Here is a 22,968-nt window from a genome sequence, read left to right as displayed (position 1 = left end):
GATGAATAGGTAGGACTTCTTCAGGTTGACAAACCGGATCTAAATACCTGCTGATTTAATTTCATAGGTGGAATTGTCTTCACGCCCAAACTGCAGTACAGTAGAGGTTGGAGAGAGGATACTCAACATTATTGCACAAGGAAGCTGTCACATTTTCTCAATACCTCTTCGCAGCAATAGGTGGCAGCATACTCTTGCTGACTTTTTCTGCAAGGCAAGAATGACAATTGAAATTTCCCCATGCTGAGTGTGTAGGGGAATGAGAGTAGCCACAGTAACTGCAGCCGCAGAACAGATGGGACAGGAGATGAGCTCTGAGCCTTTCACTCGCTCCGAGGTGTTTGGACAGCTCAGGAGGGAGCTCTATGGAGAGGAGCAGTCCTCTCATTCCAACACACACACATTCATCATCCTGGGAGCCTCTGTGAGTACAACCTCAACTTCTTACAACACGACATGAATAACTGCAGTTTCCTCGGTTTAACATTGTTACTCATTCACTTCCTTTAACCCGATTTAAAAAGTATCTGTGGAAATGCTCTCTTTCACATGTTTAAAAGTCTACAAATTGTCTTGTTTGCTTGTATAAAGTGACATGCCCAACATAAAGTTGACACAAAGCCTTGCAGAAAACTATTGACCTGGAGAATGTTGCAGTGTTAACTGAAATGTGCTGCATCTACTTTTGCCTTTGTTGGTCTTAATCCCGGCACTAGTTCCATAATCTAGTTGTTTTTCCTGTCACCCAAATTGATTCTTTCCCTTCCTGAAGCCAGTAATGTAGAAATAATCTGAAGTCTCACAGTCCTGCAAAGAGGGAGTGTTCAAAGTTCTACCGTGACTCAACAGCTCCACCCACTTGTCATGACCCCATGTGAAGTTTACTTACACTTTGGACTCTTAATAATGGATTATTTTCAGCCACATTGTTATCTGAAGGAGTTCTTGATCAGATCTAAAACAAGTGTACACTTCAATAGGGGGATCTGGCTAAAAAGAAGATCTATCCAACTTTATGGTAAGTAAGAATTTCTTCTCAAACACCAAAGCTCTACTATTTGTTTTGGTCACTTTTTATTCTGAGGAGTTTGACCTTTGGATCCCTGCTTTTTGACTGTCCCTTCTCTAGGTGGTTATTCAGAGATGGCCTGCTCCCAGATGACACCCACTTTGTGGGTTTTGCCCGGTCTACGCTGACTGTGGAGGACATCAAGACAGCATGTCTGCCTTATATGAAGGTAGAAAATCTGAGGCTACCTTGTTAGCTATCTGAGAAAGGATTGTTGATTGTGTGGGGTCTTTTCTGGAATAATTGTCATTTCCCTCAGGTCACTGATGAAGAGAGTGAGAGTCTCTCAGCCTTCTTCAGTAGGAACTCCTACCTGAGCGGCAGGTATGACGATGACGGCTCTTTCGCCCAACTCGACTCTCATCTGTTGTCTCTTCCTGGGGGATCCAACGCCAACAGACTGTTCTACTTGGCTCTGCCCCCCACCGTCTACAAACATGTCAGCACAAATATAAGAACCCACTGCATGAGCTCCAGGTCAGTGTCTGTTTTACTCAACGATGGTTCACCTGCTATTCATCAACATTGCTCTAATGGCCTATGTGTGTGAAACAGAGGCTGGAGCAGGGTGATTGTGGAGAAGCCCTTTGGACGAGACCTCCAGAGCTCTCAGGAGCTGTCAGCCCACCTCTCCTCCCTGTTCTCAGAGGACCAGATCTACCGCATAGACCACTACCTGGGCAAAGAGATGGTCCAGAACCTCATGGTGCTCAGGTAGCTAACTCAATGCACACATTCCTAAGTGTGAGGGAATATTTCTGTCTTTACTCCTAGATATTTAACCTTTTCTGTGTGTTGACGTTTACGACCAACCCTGGATCTGTTATCTCTCTTAAAGAATGGGAGGCTCCAGCTATCTTGATAAACCAGTTCAACTCTCTGTCACGAAATGGTTTACGGCTGTGGGAACACTGGCTTCGAGGCCATTAAGGGTCAGACGCAAGTGATTCAGGGTGCCCAGCTGTTTAGTCTATCTCCCCAAATATATTGTTTACTCTCTCTGAACTACACTGAACAAAAATATAAATGCAACACTTTTGTTTTTGCTCCCATTTTTCATGAGATGAACTCAAATATCTAAAACATTTTCTATATACACAAAATAACCATTTCTCTCAAATATTGTTCACAAATCTGAAAAAATCTGTGATAGTGAGCACTTCTCCTTTGCCGAGATAATCCATCCCACCTCACAGGTGTGGCATATCAAGATGCTGATTAGACAGCATGATTATTGCACAGGTGTGCCTTAGGCTGGCCACAATAAAAGGCCACTCTGAAAAGTGCAGTTTTGCTTTATTGGGGGGGTCCGAAAACCAGTCAGTATCTGGTGTGACCACCATTTGCCTCACGCAGTGCAACACATCTCCTTCGCATAGAGTTGATCAGGTTGTTGATTGTGGCCTGTGGAATGTTGGTCCACTCCTCTTCAATGGCTGTGCGAAGTTGCTGGATATTGGCAGGAACTGGAACACGCTGCCGTATACGCCGATCCAGAGCATCCCAAACATGCTCAATGGGTGACATGTCCGGTTGCGTTTATATTTTTGTTCAGTGTAGTTAAAAGGTCTATCGAGAGAGATGCGCGGCAGATTTGACATGGCAACCCACCAGTGCAGTCAGAACCTCTGGCTGCACTGTGACTTGTGATGTGAATTTCTCCGGCCGATACTTGTAAATAAACATTCAGTGTTTGACATCAAAGCTCCAACTCTCCTCGTGTCTCTCTGAGTCCTGACTCTCCATTGCTACACTAAGCACTATACCACTAGTGAAATCCTTAGCACCATTAATTCTATTTAATTACTTCTCATTATCTCTTCCTTCCTGTGTCACTGGTATTGGAGGGTTTATTCTACAAATATCTTATTCTCTCATTGCCAGGTTTGGAAATCGCATCTTTGGACCCATATGGAACAGGAACAGTGTGGCCTGTGTGGTCCTCACCTTCAAGGAGCCTTTTGGCACTCAGGGCCGCGGAGGATACTTTGATGACTTTGGTATCATTAGGTGAGGACCATTACATTTTAATAAAGTCAAAACAATTAATACAATGTTATTTTTACACTAGAGCCTTTACTTGTGCTGATTCTACTTCTTGTTCCTTGTGTAGAGATGTCATGCAGAACCATCTCCTGCAGATTCTCTGTCTGGTCGCCATGGAGAAACCTGCTTCCACCAGCCCAGACGACGTGAGGGATGAGAAGGTAATGACTGTGATTGAACAGAAAGATTTAACATTTTCTGTCTAAATTCCATGAGAGCATCGTTGACGATCCAACACTTTATCCATTGATGAACTGTAGGTGAAGGTGTTGAAGTGTATAGCTCCTGTTACTGGATCAGATGTGGTGCTCGGCCAGTATGTGGGCGACCCTGAGGGGGAGGGTCAGTCCAAACTGGGTTACCTTGACGATCCCACTGTACCAGCAGGGTCCTGCACACCAACTTTTGCCACAGCGGTGCTTTATGTCCAGAATGAAAGATGGGATGGTAAGTGAAAACATTTATTATCTTTTTCATCACTTGTCTTAGTCTTCACCTCTCCCAGATTTTCTCAGTTTCTTTGGCGTCCTCTCATCAACTCTCCCCCCACCAGGCGTTCCTTTCATCCTGCGCTGCGGTAAAGCTCTGAACGAAAGGAAGGCAGAGGTGCGTCTGCAGTTCACTGACGTGCCGGGAGACATCTTTGCCGAGCACTGTCAGAGGAACGAGCTGGTGGTGCGGGTGCAGCCGGACGAAGCCATTTACCTGAAGATGATGACCAAGAGGCCGGGGGTCTACTTCAGCCCCGAGGAGACGGAGCTGGACCTCACCTACAGGAGCAGATACAAGGTGCTGCACCTTTCTCAAAGAATCCATCGTGCGTCATCATTTAGCTTTTCGCCCCTCTATCAGTTATTTTCAAGTTTATCATATGCACAACAATATACAACATTAATATCTTGAATCTTGGGCTCCCTCCAACAATGCACATTTAATTTATATACAATAAATAATATGTAGAAATAAAAGAAAAAGGTATCGTAAGAGTAAAGGCAAACTTTATATACTTTTTGATATACAGCAATTTTCTTTTGTCATTTGATTCTCCAGATATGTTGGTCATTTCAAAAGTGAAATGAATCTTCAACATACAAAAATAATTTAAGTGACATTTGACTATTCAATGTTTTCCGGTGACATACTGTAGATCAGGGGTTCTCAAAGTGCGGCCCGCGGGCCAATGGCGGACCTCGGACATGTTTCTGGCGGCCCACGATAGTTAATGTGACACGCTGAAATGCATGAGTTATATTTTAATCCTCCATGGTTGTATCTAGTATGAATTAGAATGAGTAGCTTTCCAGCGGTATCTCCTGTGAGACTGTAACCAGGGCACAGCAGCCAATATGGCCGCTCAAAGCAGCTTGACTTTACACTGTGTGGGATTGGTGGATTTGTGTGTCCATCCATCCATCCATCTTCTCCCGCTTATCCGTGGTCGGGTCGCGGGGGTAGCAGTTCCAGCAGAGAGCCCCAAACTTTATTTTCCCTGGCGACATCAACCAGCTCTGACTGGGGGATCCCAAGGCGCGGAGAGAGAGAGAGAGAGACTAAAAAAAACTTTACAGTTGCCGACTTCGCTAGAGATTTTTTTCGCTAGCAGCAGTGGTGATAGACCGCGGTGAATTTAGTTTTAGGTTGGATATTCGACGGACATTCGCGGACCAGCCAGCAGCGTCAGTTTCCCGGACCCGCCAGCAGGGTCAGTTTAACGGGGAGATCTTCTCCGCGAAACGAGGCTTTCACTTAGGGACCATCAACAAATGACTTTTACAATTAGACAAGAAAACTGTTCTTTTTAATAAATCGACAGCTTCTCGATCGTGTGAATGTGAAGCAAATTGACTCTAGAGCATACATTTATTGAATACACCTCTTTTTATTGCATTTTAATACTTTAAATACGTTTTATTAATATGTTTGATGGAAACATTTGCTTATTTCTTCAATACCTTCCAGGTCATGTGACCTAATAACTCAAAATCAATGTTGGGTCAAAGGACTACACCGGTTGCATAGGACACACCTCTTTTTATTGCATTTTAATACTTTAAATATTTTGTATTAATATTTTGATGGAAAAATTAGCTTATTTCTTCAATACCTTCCAGGTCATGTGACCGATTCACTCAAAATCAATGTTGGGTCAAAGAACTACACTGGCTGCATAGGACACACCTCTTTTTATTGCATTTTAATACTTTAAATATTTTATATTAATATTTTGATGGAAAAATTAGCTTATTTCTTCAATACCTTCCAGGTCATGTGACCGATTTACTCAAAATCAATGTTGGGTCAAAGAACTACACCGGCTGCATAGGACACACCTCTTTTTATTGCATTTTAATACTTTAAATATTTTATATTAATATTTTGATGGATAAATGTGCTTATTTCTTCAATACCTTCCAGGTCATGTGACCGATTCACTCAAAATCAATGTTGGGTCAAAGAACTACACTGGTTGAATGGGACACACCTCTTTTTATTGCATTTTAATACTTTAAATATTTTATATTAATATTTTGATGGAAAAATTAGCTTATTTCTTCAATACCTTCCAGGTCATGTGACCGATTTACTCAAAATCAATGTTTGGTCAAAGAACTACACTGGCTGCATAGGACACACCTCTTTTTATTGCATTTTAATACTTTAAATATTTTATATTAATATTTTGATGGAAAAATGAGCTTATTTCTTCAATACCTTCCAGGTCATGTGACCGATTTACTCAAAATCAATGTTGGGTCAAAGAACTACACTGGCTGCATAGGACACACCTCTTTTTATTGCATTTTAATACTTTAAATATGTTATATTAATATTTTGATGGAAAAATGAGCTTATTTCTTCAATACCTTCCAGGTCATGTGACCGATTTACTCAAAATCAATGTTGGGTCAAAGAACTACACTGGTTGAATGGGACACACCTCTTTTTATTGCATTTTAATACTTTAAATATTTTTATATTAATATTTTTGATGGAAAAATGTGCTTATTTCTTCAATACCTTCCAGGTCATGTGACCTAATCACTCAAAATCAATGTTGGGTCAAAGGACTACACCGGCTGCATAGGACACACCTCTTTTTATTGCATTTTAATACTTTAAATATTTTTATATTAATATTTTGATGGAAAAAGTTGCTTATTTCTTCAATACCTTCCAGGTCATGTGACCGATTTACTCAAAATCAATGTTGGGTCAAAGAACTACACTGGCTGCATAGGACACACCTCTTTTTATTGCATTTTAATACTTTAAATATTTTATATTAATATTTTGATGGAAAAATGAGCTTATTTCTTCAATACCTTCCAGGTCATGTGACCGATTTACTCAAAATCAATGTTGGGTCAAAAAACTACACTGGCTGCATAGGACACACCTCTTTTATTGCATTTTAATACTTTAAATATTTTATATTAATATTTTGATGGAAAAATGAGCTTATTTCTTCAATACCTTCCAGGTCATGTGACCGATTTACTCAAAATCAATGTTTGGTCAAATAACTACACTGGTTGCATAGGACACACCTCTTTTTATTGCATTTTAATACTTTAAATATTTTATATTAATATTTTGATGGAAAAATGTGCTTATTTCTTCAATACCTTCCAGGTCATGTGACCTAATCACTCAAAATCAATGTTGGGTCAAAGGACTACACCGGCTGCATAGGACACACCTCTTTTTATTGTATTTTAATACTCCAAATATTTTTATATTAATAATTGTATGTAAAAATTAGCTTATTTCTTCAATAACTAATGACTCAAAATCACTTTATGAATTGAATACAAGTCTGTACACAATAGAAACAGCTCTTTATATCGGATAATATTACATCCTCTATTTAATATTAATATTTATATTAAAAAATTCAGGGTTTTTTTCTAGAGCTTCCCTGTCATGTGACCCAGTGATTAATGATCAGAAAGTAATACAAACAAGGCTACACAGGACACATGTTTTACTAATCGTCATCATTGAGCACATTTCAAGTATTACTTGCACAAAGGACAATTCCAATATCCTGTCTCTGCCTTTTTAAAGTCTCTGCTGTCCATTGCCAGGCACTGGGCATGGTACCATCGTTCACAGTCATCACACTGAACCTGTTGAAGTGAAAGAAATAGTGTATTTATATATTTGTACCTTTAGATTACCATTCAGTTGTCTTAATACTTAAGTGTTAGTGAGGAATCAGCTGACACAATCATCTGCTCCTTAAAACCCACTGCCTGTGTTTTAACATGCTCTATTGTTTGTTTGTTTTTTTTGTTTTTTTATTGTTTCTATCTTTTACATTTTTTTTATTTAAGTATTCCATTAATGTGTGTTGCATGTTTTAAATGTATTGTATTTAGTTGTTTAAAATTAATTATGTGTTTGAGGTTGACTTTTAAAATCTGTCCAGGGACTACAGATGAAAAATAGCCTCTTGGCTAAGTCTGGCACAGTTACAGAAATGTTAATTAATGTGCACTGTCCCTGTTAAATAAATGAATACATAAATGTATACATGACAATTCCACATTTTCTTCACAACAGCTCACCCAGTCTGTGATGGGAGATCCAGATCCTGGAGGCCTTAAGGCAGCACACATAGCACAATAAGTGTGCTCATCAAAGACTGAAACAAGATAACAATACATGTATGTCAGCTTCTATATACACATACATATACATACATACATATATATATATACATACAGACACCCATATATATATATACACATATTCATATTTATTTACCTGATGCCTCAAGGATTTCGAGAGCCAGTTCTCTCCTCTCCCGTTTCATGTATTTCTTCGAACACTCGAAATTCACATTCGGGATCAGAGGGAAGGACTCCATGACTGCCTTTGCCATCTAAACAAACAACACTTATGTTATGGAGGGTTTTTCTTCTTTATTGTATAGTAATACAGATACAGACAAAAACATGAGACACATTATAGAAGACATCCACCCTTGACTAGAATGCCTCCCAAAACCTTTGAGTATTGATATAGACCGGTCCTATTATTGGAATTTTGAGATATTTGGAAGCAAAGTTTTGTCAATTAAACTTTCTGTGTTCAAGTGAATACTACATTAGTATTAAATAACTGTTAATTTAAGTTCAGCAATGTTGTGTCATAATCCAATTGTTGTCAGTTGTGAAAAATACAATAAACAACAACATGATATCGGCAATATACTGTATATTGTCCATTGGCCAACCTGCCTGCTAAATATTATGGGGATCAGCATCGGCCTTTAAAAAACCTTTATCGGTCAACAACTACTTTTGACAGTTTTTTTAATCCGCCCTTGCATTAAACTGTCTTTCACATTAAAAACTCTGCTTGTTAACTGGATGAAAACAGAATCTCTTCAGCTCACCTTCACAACAACGACACCACAGCTACATCCATCCGTTTGAAGTGGGTGGCCCATAACGCCTCCCTTCCACTTAACATCCACCCAGTCTGTTATGCTGTGGCGTGTCCTCCTCATCCTGAAGTACTCCCTGAGAAAGGATAATGTTAACACACTTTACATTTCTAATTATGTGGCTCCTAAAGATAATGTAAGAGAAATTCATACTGTTTGTATTCAGCATATGACCATTTATTTATATAAGAGGCAGCCACAGGTCAGCTATAGATATCACTGTCTGAACACAGACTGTATCACACTGTTTAAAATGCTTTCAATGCTGTTTTGTGAGTATGAATATAACTAAATGTGACACATTTTTTACGTTTAAATATAGTTTTTACTTAATTTTCAAATATCTATTGAATTTTGATTTACTGTATTCTTTTGGCAGCATGTTCGGAGTCATCAAGCTCTTTTATGCTTTGAGCTGGATCCACCAGGAATACGGTGCTGGTGTTGGCATGAATGTACTGTGAGAGAACAAAAAAAGTAAAAGCACTTTTCATCAAAAAATATTTTTGGTTTCACTATGTAAGTCTTGTGCTTTAACAGAAATAATACAATGACAAAATAATTACAAACCAGCAACTTCCAGTGGTTGTTGTTGACAAGTACAAAGGACAGGACAGCTTCATAGTTGTCAAAGTTGACCTATAATGGCATCAAATAAAGGATTAAAACAAACTTGAAGGCTAAGGTAAAAATAACAACAACATTAGTCTGACAATGATGTTCTTGTGCCATTCATTTGTTGTGCTTAAAACAAGTGTTGGTATGGGAATTCAATAGTAAGTAGATTTATCAGGTGATTTAACTAATGAGTATAGTTTCAGAGAGGATAAAGTAAAATAATCTCAGCTAATTTCCTATTTAAGACCTCAGCCAATGCTTCACTCCATGTACCTAATGTGTGAGTGTGAGCCCACAAATCAAATCCACACCTACTTCCCCCTACAGCATCACCATGCACAAACACAACACACCACACACATAAACATACACAGACCACACACATTACCTTCGGTAAACTGTGAGATATTAGCTGAGTTCTGTCCCCGAACAAAATGACACTTGCTGTGTAGTGATTTAGCAAGTACATTTTGTTCAGAACGGCGAATTTGTCGGCAGCAACATGAAACACGCCTTCAATTACCTGGCAAAAAAGATCATAACAATTTGCCAATTAATGCATATTCCCAGTTATACTGAACTTTCATTTCCTGCAACTTTGAGAATCTTGTGACTGACAAAAGTATCTAGACATTTTGGGGAGAAATCGTTAAATGCTAGATAAAGAAAATAACACAGTGTAGAGTGAAACTTCAGACACTTGAAACATGTAGTACCCCTGTCAACCACTGGTGGGGTCGAAGTGAGCATAGCTCACAGTGGCGGATAAGCAACATGCGTCCTTTCATCTGTGAGGGGAGCACTGCCACGACCACCTCTGTGTCCTTTTTTTTCCACAGCCAGGTCAACTGCAAGTTAGGATTGAGGGGAAATAGATGCAGTCTGTTTAATATGGACACTTGAGGAATCTTTTAACCCTCCGGTATCACTCTGGACATTTTGTCCCGAATGACTAATTAGGGTAGTGCACTTGAATGACACCAGAGGGTTAACAATCTTGAATTTTTGGGTGAAGGCCTTGTTTTTTGTATATGCACCATCAAAGCTACATGCACAAAATATAATTAAACTGTCCATGTTTATGCATTTAACCTCAGTCCCTTTTAGAGTTTTCATTAAATGACATTAAACAGGCTGCTCAGGAACAGAAACTGTAATTGCAGTTTAAAGTCTGATTTGGAAATCTAGTTTCTGTTCTAAGTTTGTAAGCTGTATTTACATTTTTCATCTTCATATTCTCCCCCTACAACATGCACCTAATCATCTTGGGTTATAATACTTCATGTCCTTTGTCCTTCACCTCACTCTTTACCAATTTAGTCCATGCTTTACTTTCTGACAATATTTACTTATTCCATTGTTACAATTAAAATGCTGGAGAACAATTTACACACTTTGAACATAGTAAGTCTTAGAGAAACTCACATTTCCCTGTGCGTCTTGTTCCTGTTGGTCCACTTTTCTTTTCTTCACCTTTGTGGCAGGTGGGCTCTTGGGGTTGGGTAGTGCTTTTGGTGGATTGAAGTACTTGGACTTGGACTTGGAGTGACCAGCAGAACTTTCCCGCTTGTTCCACTGTTCCTCGTGGTCATCATCTGGCCTGCTAGGATGCCCAAAGTTTTTGTCCAGAATATGCATTGGCAGATTGTGTTGCTCAATGTGCTCTACGTATCTTCCTTGTATTGAGGCATACATTTTGGAGACAAACTCAGCTGGTCTCAGGTACTTTTTTTTTAAAAGGATGGAGTGTTTGACCAACCCAAACCAGAGCTCAACATGGCAGTTGGTATCCCTGGTTTTATGACTTCCATCTTTTTTAGAGGTACCTTTTCTATGTCGCGACAGATCCCCAAGCAACAAACCACTCCACAATGGGAAGATCCCCATGTAGTTTTTGAACAGTGCATCAATGACACCAGGACAGAGGTAGTGGTTTTTACCTGAACAGCATCGTCAGAGAGAATGTCACACTCTGCTTGGTCCCACCTGACTTGAAAAGCTTGTGTAAAAGGGGACTTTCCAATAATGCTATGAGCATTTGTTTCCATTTTGCTTTCCTCCTCTCCCATTACATGTCCACTTTCCTCCAGTTTCAAGTCCCGAGTTTGCAAAATGCACTCGTCGAGGTACATTTGCTCTGTTTCACCGAATGAAGTGTACTCCTCTGCATCAAAAAGCACACACATATGCTAAAAAACATCAAGGGCTTCCTGCATACTTGTGCAGTTCAGGATGTACGCAAAACAGAATGTTGCATATTCCTGTGTGCCTCTGTCTACAGTTTGTTTCCCAAATGCTTGTGACACAGCCTTCATGATATGAGCAGAGCACAGACGCAGCACAGTGAAGTTAGGAATCAGTTCAGTTTGTCCAGACACTATCTCAAATGCTCTGTCAAGGTACACTGACATATGTTCCCTGTTAAAAGACAGAAGCACACTGTTTATCAGAGCCCAACTATAATCTGTCTCAACCTGTGCTATCTTTCTTTTTGTTATGTAAGACAACTTTCTTTTCAATTCCATGAGCCAATGGGAAATAGATGGAATGGAATGGCTGTTGGTGATCAGTTCTGTGACGGGCAAGGGAGGCTTATCCTTACCCATTCCGGGCAAAACCAAAGCATAATACAAGACCCGCTTATTTTGATCAGGAATGTTCTGTATCACGCTGCCTGTGGCATCAAGGTAGAGAGTCGTAGGTGTTGGCTTTTTCAAGTGCTCAGTCAATATCTTTATTCCAACATCTGTGTATAAATGTACAGCAAACGGATCAATTTGTAGGTGCTGAAGATAGCCTTTTGATGATGCATGACTGCTGCTCTCTTTGATTATTTTTTGAGTCAACATGAGTTCAAGCATCATGTCATCGTGGAGCCTTGCACTTTTCTTCACTTCAGAGGATATTTTCTTTAACACGTCTTTGGTGAGGCTTCTGCTTATGTTACCAGCCATTATTTCCTCTACTGGTGTCTGTCTTAACATAGTGTAATAATAATTGCTGACACCACTGGTTAAGGCTTTGGAAATTGTTCCTCTTCTTGTGTATTTTGCTGGTCTAAATCGCCTTTGATTTTTATGGTGTATAACTTCACCAATGCGCATGACTTTAAAAATATTTTTTTTATCCGTTGATTTTGGCCTGTTCTTTTTTGAGAAACTGTAGACAGCGTTAAAGGTGCATTTTGCAGAGGCACAGAAAAATGGCGAATTCTTTTTACGGCTATCATTTGTCTTAACATGCTGGTATTTGAAAGCAAGTGTGCAGCATGGATTATTTTTCAAAAATTCTTGATATAATGTATCAGTCCAGGGGGGATGGAGTTTTTTTTTGCCATGTTTAGGTTTAATTTTGTTCCATTGTTTTCTTGTCATGGCAATTTTGAACTTTTTTTTGGCCCTGCTTTGCACTTTCTGTTCATTGTTGTTGTCATTCGGTGGCTGTCTCTGTACTTTTGTGTGGTCTGACTCTTCTGTGTCTATCTCAGACTGTGGCTGTGTGTTACTTATTTCCCTGTCATCCTGACTTGTGTCCTCGTCTTCCTCACCCGTAGGTTGCGCTGGTAACACTGTTTTTCTTCATCATTCTTATCTTCATCTTTCCCCACAGGCTCTGTCCCTGTTTTTTCGTTTGTTCCTTTTTTATCCTTTTCTGGCCCTTTCTTGTCCTTGCCTGTTTGTCCCTTTCCGTTCATTGTTGTTGTCATTTTGGTGGCTGTCTCTGTACTTTGTTGGTCTGACTCTTCTGTGTCTATCTCAGACTGTGGCTGTGTGTTACTTATTTCCCTGTCATCCTGACTTGTGTCCTCGTCTTCCTCACCCGTAGGTGCGCTGTAACACTGTTTCTTGATACTGTGCTGTCCATCTCTCCCTCTTTCACTGACATATTTTCCTAAATACAAACATTACAAAAGTACAAAATCTCATTTAATTACTGTATCTCTTATCGTAAGACTACAATGCAACTTTAAGCAATCTGCCATCCTTGGGTCAATTACAGTAAATTCTGTTTAACATCCTACTGTGATGCAGTATTTAATTAAATAAGCACATTAACCCTTATGCCTCCCTAAGGAAATGTATATCCATGCCACTGTTTAATTTTGCAAGCATTCTGATTGTGTTAAGAATATGGCACGACATTTGGTAAAGATGTGTTTTTTTGGAAACATGTTCTTAATAAGCGTATGTGTAATCAAAATAGTGACTTTCAAATCCCTAGCGACAAAAATAAAAATGAATGAACATTTGATAATTATGATCAGCACTGAATTTGGTTTAAAAAATATGTAAGTAATTGAAAGTGGAACAAAAATATTAACATAGCCTATAATATCTTTATTACAGTATTTTTAGATGAGGACATTTTTGTCGTTAGTGTTTTCAAAGTAACGTTTTTAAAAAGGGATTCACAAGGGTTAAGCTTCAACTTAAAAGCCTCTGGGGCAGAGTCCTGCATGGGTCAGTTTTGCAAATCTGCACCCCACCCGAACCCTCGCAGCTCAGTAGCTACCCGCGAACCGACCGTTACATGCAATTATCTTCAAGTCAAATCTGGACCCGACCTGTTGATATAAGACCCACGACCCGACCCGTTGTGAATTTGGTGGGGGGGGGGGGGGGGGGGGGGGCTAGTGGAGTACTTCGTGACCACAGAGTGTGAACGTTGTGATCAGCTGTTTTAGTGCAGTTCTCCAGTGAAGGGGGGAGTCTCCCTCCGCAGCCGGTTGGCGTAGTTTTGGCACAATTCCGTTGTACAGACCGACGTTAACAGCAGCCCTGTCTGTGCACACGGAGACCGGTGATCTAACCGCCTTCTGGAAAAGCTTCACAAGTACGTCGGTACGCAAATGCGCTTTGTGACACAAGTGACCGTACGCAATTCAGATTGTTGCCGCGCATGCGTACCTGCGTACCAGTTATGTGCACCCCTGGATATAGGCCTACATGTATGTTTTGGCCCGTTACACAACTATTTTGCGGGTATCCGCCGGGTATCCGAGGCAGGACTCTGCTCTGGGGCTCATCAAAGTTATTTTTTAACAGTACCTGCTTGAAGCACCTCAGTCCGGACTCCACGTCGGTCTTCACCCCAGATGACCCTCAACCACTTAAGATGCTCTTTCTTATTACTTTTAAACACTGTAAGTGTAACTGAGGACCACTGTTCAGTTGTAACATTAACTTCACTAAAACCATGAGAAATTAAAGACCTGGTGATGAAATCTCTACCTCCTGCTTGTTGCCAGAGGTCTAAAGCTTTCTTTGTCTTGCCTTTTTTGAAGCGCACCATTTTTAGATCAAACAATGTGATCTGGTTTCTAAAATGTCTTCTTCTTCTTCTTCTTCTTCTTCTTCTTCTTCTTCTGTGGTGGAGGTGTGTTTTTTAAGAGGGAAGAGGGATTTTTACTTGTATTTCGTTTGTTTCTGTTTCAATCGTTTCTTTAACTGTATGATCTTACTTGGGGATATTTGTACTCTTTGCAAGTACGGTTAATATTTTTTCGTGAGTGTTTTTCCGTGCCTCGTGGCGGGGATGGCGTCCTGCGGGGCGCCGCCGGTGTCTCTGAGACACGGGGTGCGTTTGGTGGCTCAGGCCGCAAGCACAGTGGAGCAGGTGCTGCTGGCTGTGGGGGAGCAGGTCGGTCACGTAAACATCTCCGATGCTTCCCGCATGAACAAAGCGGTCGTGGTCTTTTTGAAAGACCAGAAATATGTGACGGAACTTATTGAGAGCGGATTAATGGTAAACGAGGAATATATTCAAGTTTCGCCGTTGGCGACACCGTCCACGCGGATCACTGTGTCTGGCGTTCCTCCATTCATCCCGAATGAGGCGCTGGAACGGGAGCTGAAGCGTTTCGGTAAGTTGCTAGTACTCTCCGCACTGTTGCTCTGGGGTGTAAGGATGAAAAGCTAAAACATGTCCAATCTTGCGGAGACAGGTGTTCATGTTTCTCAATTGTCCACTCAGACACTAGATGTGTCTTCCGGGTGAGGCACGAAGAGGGTTTTTATATGGTGTATGCGAGCTCAGGGAACGTAAAGTGTTTTGAGTGCGGAGAGTCGGGTCACAAACGTGTTGCATGTCCACAGAGACGGCACGCCGCTCCGCCGGGTGCGGCTGAGCCCGGGGCGGCTGAGCCCGAGGCCGCCGAGCCCGGGGCGGCCAGGTCCGGGGCCGCCGAGCCCGGGGCAGCCGAGCCGGCCGTTGGGGTCGGCGGCCGCGGAGGGCCGGTGTCGCGGGGGCTGCTGTTGCACCCGCCGGGGCCCCAGGGGCTGCGGATGAAGTAGGGATGAATATCGTGAGAGATGAAACAGGGATTGTAGAGAGTGTGGTGAGTGTGAGAGGAAAAACATGTGGAAACAGGTAAACGGGTGGGAGATGATGTAGCAGGACAGGTGAGGACCGGGGCTGTGGGACAGGTGGAGGCTGTTGGCACACAGCAGGAGCTGCCGTCTGGTTCTGGGAGGCAAAAAGAGCTTCAACAGGCTGCAGACAATAATGAGGTGACAGAGATGGACACAGACGGTGAGGGGGATTCTGACTGTGTTTCAGTTGCAGATAGTCTCTCTCAGAACACAGAGATATATTCTTTGGAAGAGATTAATGTCTTTTTAGATGAGTCCTTTGGCAAGGCAGTGGAAGTGAGAGACTTTTTCCCTGACACTAACAAGTTTCTTCATACAGTGAGTACTCTTCAGAAAGTTGTAGGGTTAGACCTGCTGGAAGAAAAGAGACGCTATTGTCTCAGGAAGCATGTAACTACTATGAAAAAAGTTACGAAAGGAAGCAAAAAAGGGGGGAAACTGAAAAGGTCTAAATAGTTTCAAAATAATCATGCAACACTGGGTGTCTCCTCTCTGCTGTGTGTACCTGTCTGTTCTTTTTCTCTGTCTCCTTCCTATAATGCAGGCTTTAAGGGTTGCTTCTTTAAACATTAACGGGGGTAGAAGTGCACAGAAAAGAGCTTTAGTGTTGGAGGTCTTTAATCAGAAAAAATTAGATGTGATATTTCTGCAGGAAACGCACAGTGATAGCCTGAATGAGACGGACTGGGGAATGTGGTGGGGTGGTCAGTATGTACTCAGTCATGGCTCAAACCTTAGTGCTGGAGTAGCTGTTTTTTTCTCCCCCTCTCTAAATGTTAAGATTTTATCCAGCACAGAGATAGTGGCAGGTAGAGCCTTGATGGTGAAAGTGGAACTGTTGGAGTTCTTTTTCACTTTTATTAATGTTTATGCACCCAATCAGGGCCCTGCACGTGTATCTGTGTTTCAGTTATTAAAAGACGAGCTAGACACTAGTGTACAGGGGGAGTGTGTTATACTGGGGGGGGGACTGGAACGCTTGCACTAATGTCACTTTAGACAGAATAGGACAGGAGCCGCATCCTCAGTCGTCCCTTTTACTGTCACAGGTGATAAGAGAGGCTGACTTAGTGGATGTGTGGAGGACGAAGAACCCCTCTGTTAAACAATACACCTGGATGAGAATGCTAGATGGGGGCGTCAGTGCAGCCAGGCTAGACAGATTGTACATGTCTGCTTCTTCTATTACTCGTGCAGTGAACTGTCACATCCAACCTGTTGGTTTTACAGACCATCAGCTAGTTTCTTTAGATTTGGTTTTATCCAACACAGAGAAGCCTAGATCGTTCTGGCAGTTTAATGTTAACATTTTACAAGATTTGACTTTTTGTGAGAATTTTAAATTATTTTGGATCAACTGGAAATCAAAGAAAGAATCTTTTCCCTCCCTGAGTCAGTGGTGGGAGGTAGGAAACGCTCAGATTAGAGTGTTCTGCCAACAGTATACAGCCTACTCCACTGCAAACATTAGGAGAGCTATAGAGCAGTTCGAGAGGGAGATCAGAGAGGTTAGAGAGTGTGTCTGCTTCGAAATATAGAACAGTCCCTCCTAAAACAACAACAGCTTAACTGTTTTCTTCAGGAGAAGGCCAAGGGAGCTCTGATCAGAGCCCGTTTACCTTCCATGAGAGACATTGATGCACCAACCACCTTTTTCTTCAACCTGGAGAGGTCTGTGGGCCAAAGGAAGCAGATGGTATGTCTGCGTCTCCCCGATGGACAGGTAACCTCTGAACCTGCTGAGATGAGGAGGCATGCAGTGTCCTTCTACACAGACCTGTTCAAAGCCGAAGGTTGTGACGTGGAAGATGCTGATGAACTTCTTCAGGGTCTTCCACAGCTGAGTCCAGCTGAAAGTGGCACCCTGGGCTCTGACATTACGCTGGAGGAATTGACCTCTGCGGTGACACAGATGGCCTCCGGCAAGGCTCCGGGCATAGACGGTTTACCTGCAGACTTTTTTAACATTTCTGGAGTATTCTGGGACATGACTTGCTGGAAGTATTGATTGGAGTCCTTTTGGGAAAGGGACTCTTCCAGCTTCCTGTAGGCGTGCAGTGATTTCACTGTTGCCTAAGAAAGGAGATCTAACCCTGCTTAAGAACTGGAGACCTGTGGCTCTCTTATGTACGGACTATAAGATACTGTCAAAGGTCTTAGCTAACAGACTGAAGTGTTTTATTGAACTTCTTATCTGTACTGATCAGACATATTGCATCCCTGGCAGATCAATTGTGGACAATTTGTTTTTGATGAGAGACACTTTTGATGTTTGCAAACTGTATAATATAAATGTTGGTATATTTCTATTGACCAGGAGAAGGCGTTTGATCGTGTGGATCACACGTTTCTGGCTGCCACATTGCAGGCTTTTGGTGTTGGGGAGCATTTTTTGTCCTGGGTGAAGTGTTTGTACAGTGATGCATGTTGTGTTGTGAAGGTGGGGGGAGGGCTGAGCAGACCTGTACCAGTTAAAAGGGGGATCAGGCAGGGCTGCCCTATCTCAGGCCTATTATATAGTATTGCCATCGAGCCGCTTTTGTGCAGACTTAGAAACCGCTGAGGGGCCTGTGTCTGCCAGAGTCAGCTCAGGCCCCCCCGGTGGTTGTATCAGCTTATGCTGATGATGTCAGTGTTTTTGTCCAGGGTCAGCGAGATATCCAGGAGCTACAGGACAGTTTAGCTTTGTATAGGAAGGCTGCTTCAGCCAAAGTTAACTGGGAGAAGAGTGAGGCAGTTTTGGTAGGTCGGTGGAGTCTAGAAAATAGGCCCAGTCTTCCTGGTAACCTTAGCTGGGGAAACAAGGGTTTAAAGGTCCTGGGAGTTTGGTTGGGGTCTGAGGACATGGTGGCACAGAACTGGGAGGGATTGCTGGGAAAGGTGCAAGCTAAGTTAGCCAAATGGAAATGGCTGCTACCCCAGCTGTCCTACAGGGGAAGAGTTCTTGTAGCCAACAATCTGGTTGCCTCGTCTCTGTGGCACAGACTCCAGGTGTTAACCCCACCGCCGGGCCTCATGAAACAACTGCAGCGGCTCCTCGTGGATTTCTTCTGGTCGGGTCATCACTGGGTGCCAGCATCGGTCCTGTACCTGCCTGTGGCGGAGGGGGGCCAGGGCCTCGTGGACATTACTGCAAGGACTGCTGCTTTTAGACTGCAGGCAGCTCAGCGGCTGCTGTATGGTGCCTCTCCCTGCTGGCTGGCTATGGCCCGGCTGTTGCTCTGGAGGGCAGGGGGCTTTGGTTTTGATAAACACCTGTTTCTGCTGAAGGCCCCTGCGTACAAGATAACTGGACTTACACCTTTTTACTGCTCAGTCATCAATGCCTGGAAGATTCTGAGTTTTACCAGACCACCTGACCCCCGGCCTGGGATGTGGCTGTTTGAGGAACCACTGTTTGACACTGGTTTTCTTTCTGGAACCCTTTTCTCTTCAGCCACCCTAAAAAATGCGTTCATTGAAGCGGGAGTGGTAAAACTTGGCCATTTGACGGGGGTCTCCACAGAAAAACTGGCTGAGGTGACGGGCATTCGATCAACCCGAGTTCTGGAGAACTTGGTAGATGAGGTGTGGCAGTCGCTGTCGCCATCCCACCGGACTTTTGCTCTGGATGCAGATCTGGCTGACCAGTGGAGAAAGGGACATGATTATGTTTTTCCTGCCTTGAGTGTGGGTCCTGCGGTGGGGGAATGGAGAGAGGAGGATGGTCTCCTGCTATCACTGGGGACTCTAACACCTGCAAAGTTCACCTCCTGCAATGGGAAGAAGCTATACCTTAGCTGTGTAAAGGTGTTAAACCTCAGCTCGCTCGCAGGCGTCAGAGAGTCGAGGTGGACGGATGTGTTTGGCTTGGGCTCTTCCCCTCAGGGCAGCTGGCGGATCCTGTATAAATCTGTTGAGAAAAGGATGGCTGACATCCAATGGAGAATTATACACGGTGCAATAGCCACTAACAAATACAGAGCTCATTTTGACCCAGGCACAGGGGAGGGCTGTCCGTTCTGTTTCTATGGCAGAAAACATTGGAGCATTTATTCGTGTCCTGTCCCCGATTGGCTGGTCTTACAAAAATGCTTACAGGTGTGGGTGGAAGGGTTTCGGGGAGGTTTTCTCCATACCACTTTTTTGTCCATGGCCCCAAATATCATCCTGAAAAAGAAAGAAACCATACTATTGATGAATTTCTTGTTTGCTAATGCAAAATTAGCAATCTGGAAAGTAGGAAGAACCAACTCTGCTGGAGTGGGATGGACGGATGCAGTGCTCTGTCTCGAGGGGATTGGTGGCAGCGCGTCTGAGGGTGGAGCATGCGTACTATACGCTGATCATCATCTGCAGGGTTTCTGGATGTGTGGGCTGTTGGGCAGGTTCTGTGCTCGCTGGGGGAGAATGACTCTCTAATATTGAAGTTTAAAAGGATAGGTGTTAGTTTTTTGTTTTAAAGTGTGTACAAGAGGATGTTTTTAAATGGGTAAAACGCTTTCAAATGGGGTTTTCAAATGATATTTATTTGGTAGTCATGAAAATCTGTTTATTTATTTGATTGTGTAATGTATTAGTTTTGTTCCGACTCTTTTGCAGGGTGGGTGTATGTTTAAAACAAATGCAAATAACATTTGTTTTAAAAATCAAAATCTTCTTCTTTCTTCTTCTTCTTCTTCTTCTTCAAATGCAATAAAAAGAGGTGTGTCCTATGCAGCCAGTGTAGTTCTTTGACCCAACATTGATTTTGAGTAAATCGGTCACATGACCTGGAAGGTATTGAAGAAATAAGCACATTTATCCATCAAAATATTAATATAAAATATTTAAAGTATTAAAATGCAATAAAAAGAGGTGTGTCCCATGCAGCCAGTGTAGTCCTTTGACCCAACATTGATTTTGAGTAAATCGGTCACATGACCTGGAAGGTATTGAAGAAATAAGCTCATTTTCCATCAAAAATTAATATAAAATATTTAAAGTATTAAAATGCAATAAAAAGAGGTGTGTCCTATTCAGCCAGTGTAGTTCTTTGACCCAACATTGATTTTGAGTGAATCAGTCACATGACCTGGACGGTATTGAAGAAATAAGCACATTTTTCCATCAAAATATTAATATAAAATATTTAAAGTATTAAAATACAATAAAAAGAGGTGTGTCCTATGCAGCCAGTGTAGTTATTTGACCCAACATTGATTTTGAGTAAATCGGTCACATGACCTGGAAGCTATTGAAGAAATAAGCACATTTTTCCATCAAAATATTAATATAAAATATTTAAAGTATTAAAATGCAATAAAAAGAGGTGTGTCCTATGCAGCCGGTGTAGTCCTTTGACCCAACATTGATTTTGAGTTATTAGGTCACATGACCTGGAAGGTATTGAAGAAATAAGCACATTTTTCCATCAAAATATTAATATAAAAATATTTAGAGTGTTAAAATGCAATAAAAAGAGGTGTGTCCTATTCAGCCAGTGTAGTTATTTGACCCAGCACTGATTTTGAGTGAATCGGTCACATGACCTGGAAGGTATTGAAGAAATAAGCAAATGTTTCCATCAAACATATTAATAAAACGTATTTAAAGTATTATAATGCAATAAAAAGAGGTGTATTCAATAAATGTATGCTCTAGAGTCAATATGCTTCACATTCACACGATCGAGAAGCTGTCGATTTATTAAAAAGAACAGTTGTCTTGTCTAATTGTAAAAGTCATTTGTTGATGGTCCCTAAGTGAAAGCCTCGTTTCGCGGAGAAGATCTCCCCGTTAAACTGACGCTGCTGGCGGGTCCGGGAAACTGACGCTGCTGGCGGGTCCGGGAAACTGACGCTGCTGGCGGGTCCGCGAATGTCCGTCGAATATCCAACCTAAAACTAAATTCACCGCGGTAATTAACGGTGGGTTGTTAATGTAGAGTTCTTCTGCTGGATTGAATTGTTGTAGTATAAGCCATTTAATGTAGCAACAACACCCTTTTTTAAGACGGATACATATAAGATATACTCACTACAGCATGCTTTATTTGTTTTATTAAATATTTGATGCAAATACTATTGGTGAGTAAAACATAAAGTAATATAAACTCAACGGCTACTGTATCGTATAACACAATCCAATACAACAATTCAGCTGTACGTTAACGTTATGGTTATTATTAAAATTGTTCTGCATTATATTTAGCCGGTTTCTAATGTTTTGCATTAAAAAGATGAATAAGGCAGAATATGAGAACTACGACCTCAATGATAAATACATAGTTTAATATATGGCTCTCTTTTTACTGCACTGTGCATGTTAGCCATTATAGATAGATTTTTTTTATTTTAGCTCATGATTTCAACACACAATTTCCCCATAAAAAACATTACTTAAGAAACAAAAAAGGAAAATTCCCCAGCCAAGTTATTTCACTTTTACTGATGAGCAATAGAAATCCTCCTTAAAGCTCCATTAAGAAATCATTTTCCCTATATTACATTACATGTCAATTGTTAGACACTTTCATCCAAAGCGATTTACATACTTGATACTGCAGGCAATCCCTACAGGATTAATTTGGGGTGAAGTGTCTTGCCCAGGGACTCAACGACATGCTGACTGCAGTGGGGTTTGAACCTGTGACACCCTGATCCGAACACTAACGCACAACCCACTGCACCACACGCCACCAGTGCCTTTTAGATGGTCATTTCTAAAGTCAATCAGTTCTTGCCACAGGGCAGTGGATTAAGAACACATTTAAAATAATTTAAAATGATCAACACATAAATCACCAAATATAACACACTAATGTTGCATAATAATCATTCATGACCCAGTAATCTGTGAACCACAGGTAATGTTCATGTATGCCAAAGATTTGGTAAAGCATTCCATCTAGTGGAAGAAGAGTAAAATGGTACCTGCCAATCGGATTGAAAACAGCATGTAAGGAAGTGCTGCCTGGAAGGCTGCACTCAGGGAATCAATGCTCCATACACCTCAGACTTGCACTTAGCCAAAATGTCGAGAGTGAAGTTTCGAGGATGTGACAGAAGTGGCGGCCGGCCAGATAAATATGATATAGTTGGTATCAGTAAAATGTATAATCTACAATAAAATCTCGTTTAAAATTGTTTTACGATGTCTAAAGTTACTGATAAATCACATGTTTCCTGCCTGGCCAGCGTGTATCATTACCCTCTCTCGTCTGGGCGGTAAGAAAGGAGCCCCAGCCAATGCAGCAGCAGCCAACACATTGCTGATCTGTAAACTATCCCGCCGAACAAATTTCAGCCATCAGCGTCGTCAGATCTGATGGTCATAGGGCGCCAATTTCAGCGCCCAATGCAGTCTGTGAGTGTTTGGACAATTGTATCCAAGGTGACGCTACAGTCAGTAGATGATGAGGATGGCTGCGTCTGCAGGTGGAGACTCCG

The 22,968-nt window shown here is 41.7% G+C and overlaps 2 protein-coding genes and 1 long non-coding RNA gene across 3 annotated transcripts; 1 reads left to right on the top strand and 2 right to left on the bottom strand.

The window, feature by feature from the left end:
* Positions 1–157: 157 nt before the first annotated feature.
* LOC117542006 (glucose-6-phosphate 1-dehydrogenase-like) lies at positions 158–8,476 on the top strand. The gene is made up of 10 exons (XM_034209428.1): positions 158–424; positions 981–1,018; positions 1,130–1,238; positions 1,329–1,546; positions 1,625–1,783; positions 2,954–3,079; positions 3,183–3,276; positions 3,376–3,562; positions 3,669–3,904; positions 7,682–8,476. The coding sequence occupies exons 1-10, from the start codon at positions 260–262 to the stop codon at positions 7,745–7,747; spliced, it is 1,398 nt and encodes a 465-aa protein (XP_034065319.1). The 5' UTR covers positions 158–259; the 3' UTR covers positions 7,748–8,476.
* LOC117542007 lies at positions 7,104–11,113 on the bottom strand. The gene is made up of 7 exons (XM_034209430.1): positions 10,614–11,113; positions 9,577–9,711; positions 9,141–9,209; positions 8,934–9,028; positions 8,520–8,646; positions 7,886–8,003; positions 7,104–7,245 (listed from the first exon to the last, which is right to left on the bottom strand). The coding sequence occupies exons 1-7, from the start codon at positions 11,073–11,075 to the stop codon at positions 7,235–7,237; spliced, it is 1,017 nt and encodes a 338-aa protein (XP_034065321.1). The 5' UTR covers positions 11,076–11,113; the 3' UTR covers positions 7,104–7,234.
* Positions 11,114–12,855: 1,742 nt separating this feature from the next.
* On the bottom strand, positions 12,856–14,454 carry LOC117542008. Its single transcript, XR_004568362.1, has 2 exons — positions 14,237–14,454; positions 12,856–13,079 (listed from the first exon to the last, which is right to left on the bottom strand). It is a non-coding gene; the product is annotated as an uncharacterized LOC117542008 (long non-coding RNA).
* Positions 14,455–22,968: the final 8,514 nt, after the last annotated feature.

This window comes from Gymnodraco acuticeps, unplaced genomic scaffold (genome assembly GCF_902827175.1).
Source record: "Gymnodraco acuticeps unplaced genomic scaffold, fGymAcu1.1, whole genome shotgun sequence".
Taxonomy (NCBI): Eukaryota; Metazoa; Chordata; class Actinopteri; order Perciformes; family Bathydraconidae; genus Gymnodraco; species Gymnodraco acuticeps.
This window is presented reverse-complemented; position numbering and strand designations above follow the sequence as displayed.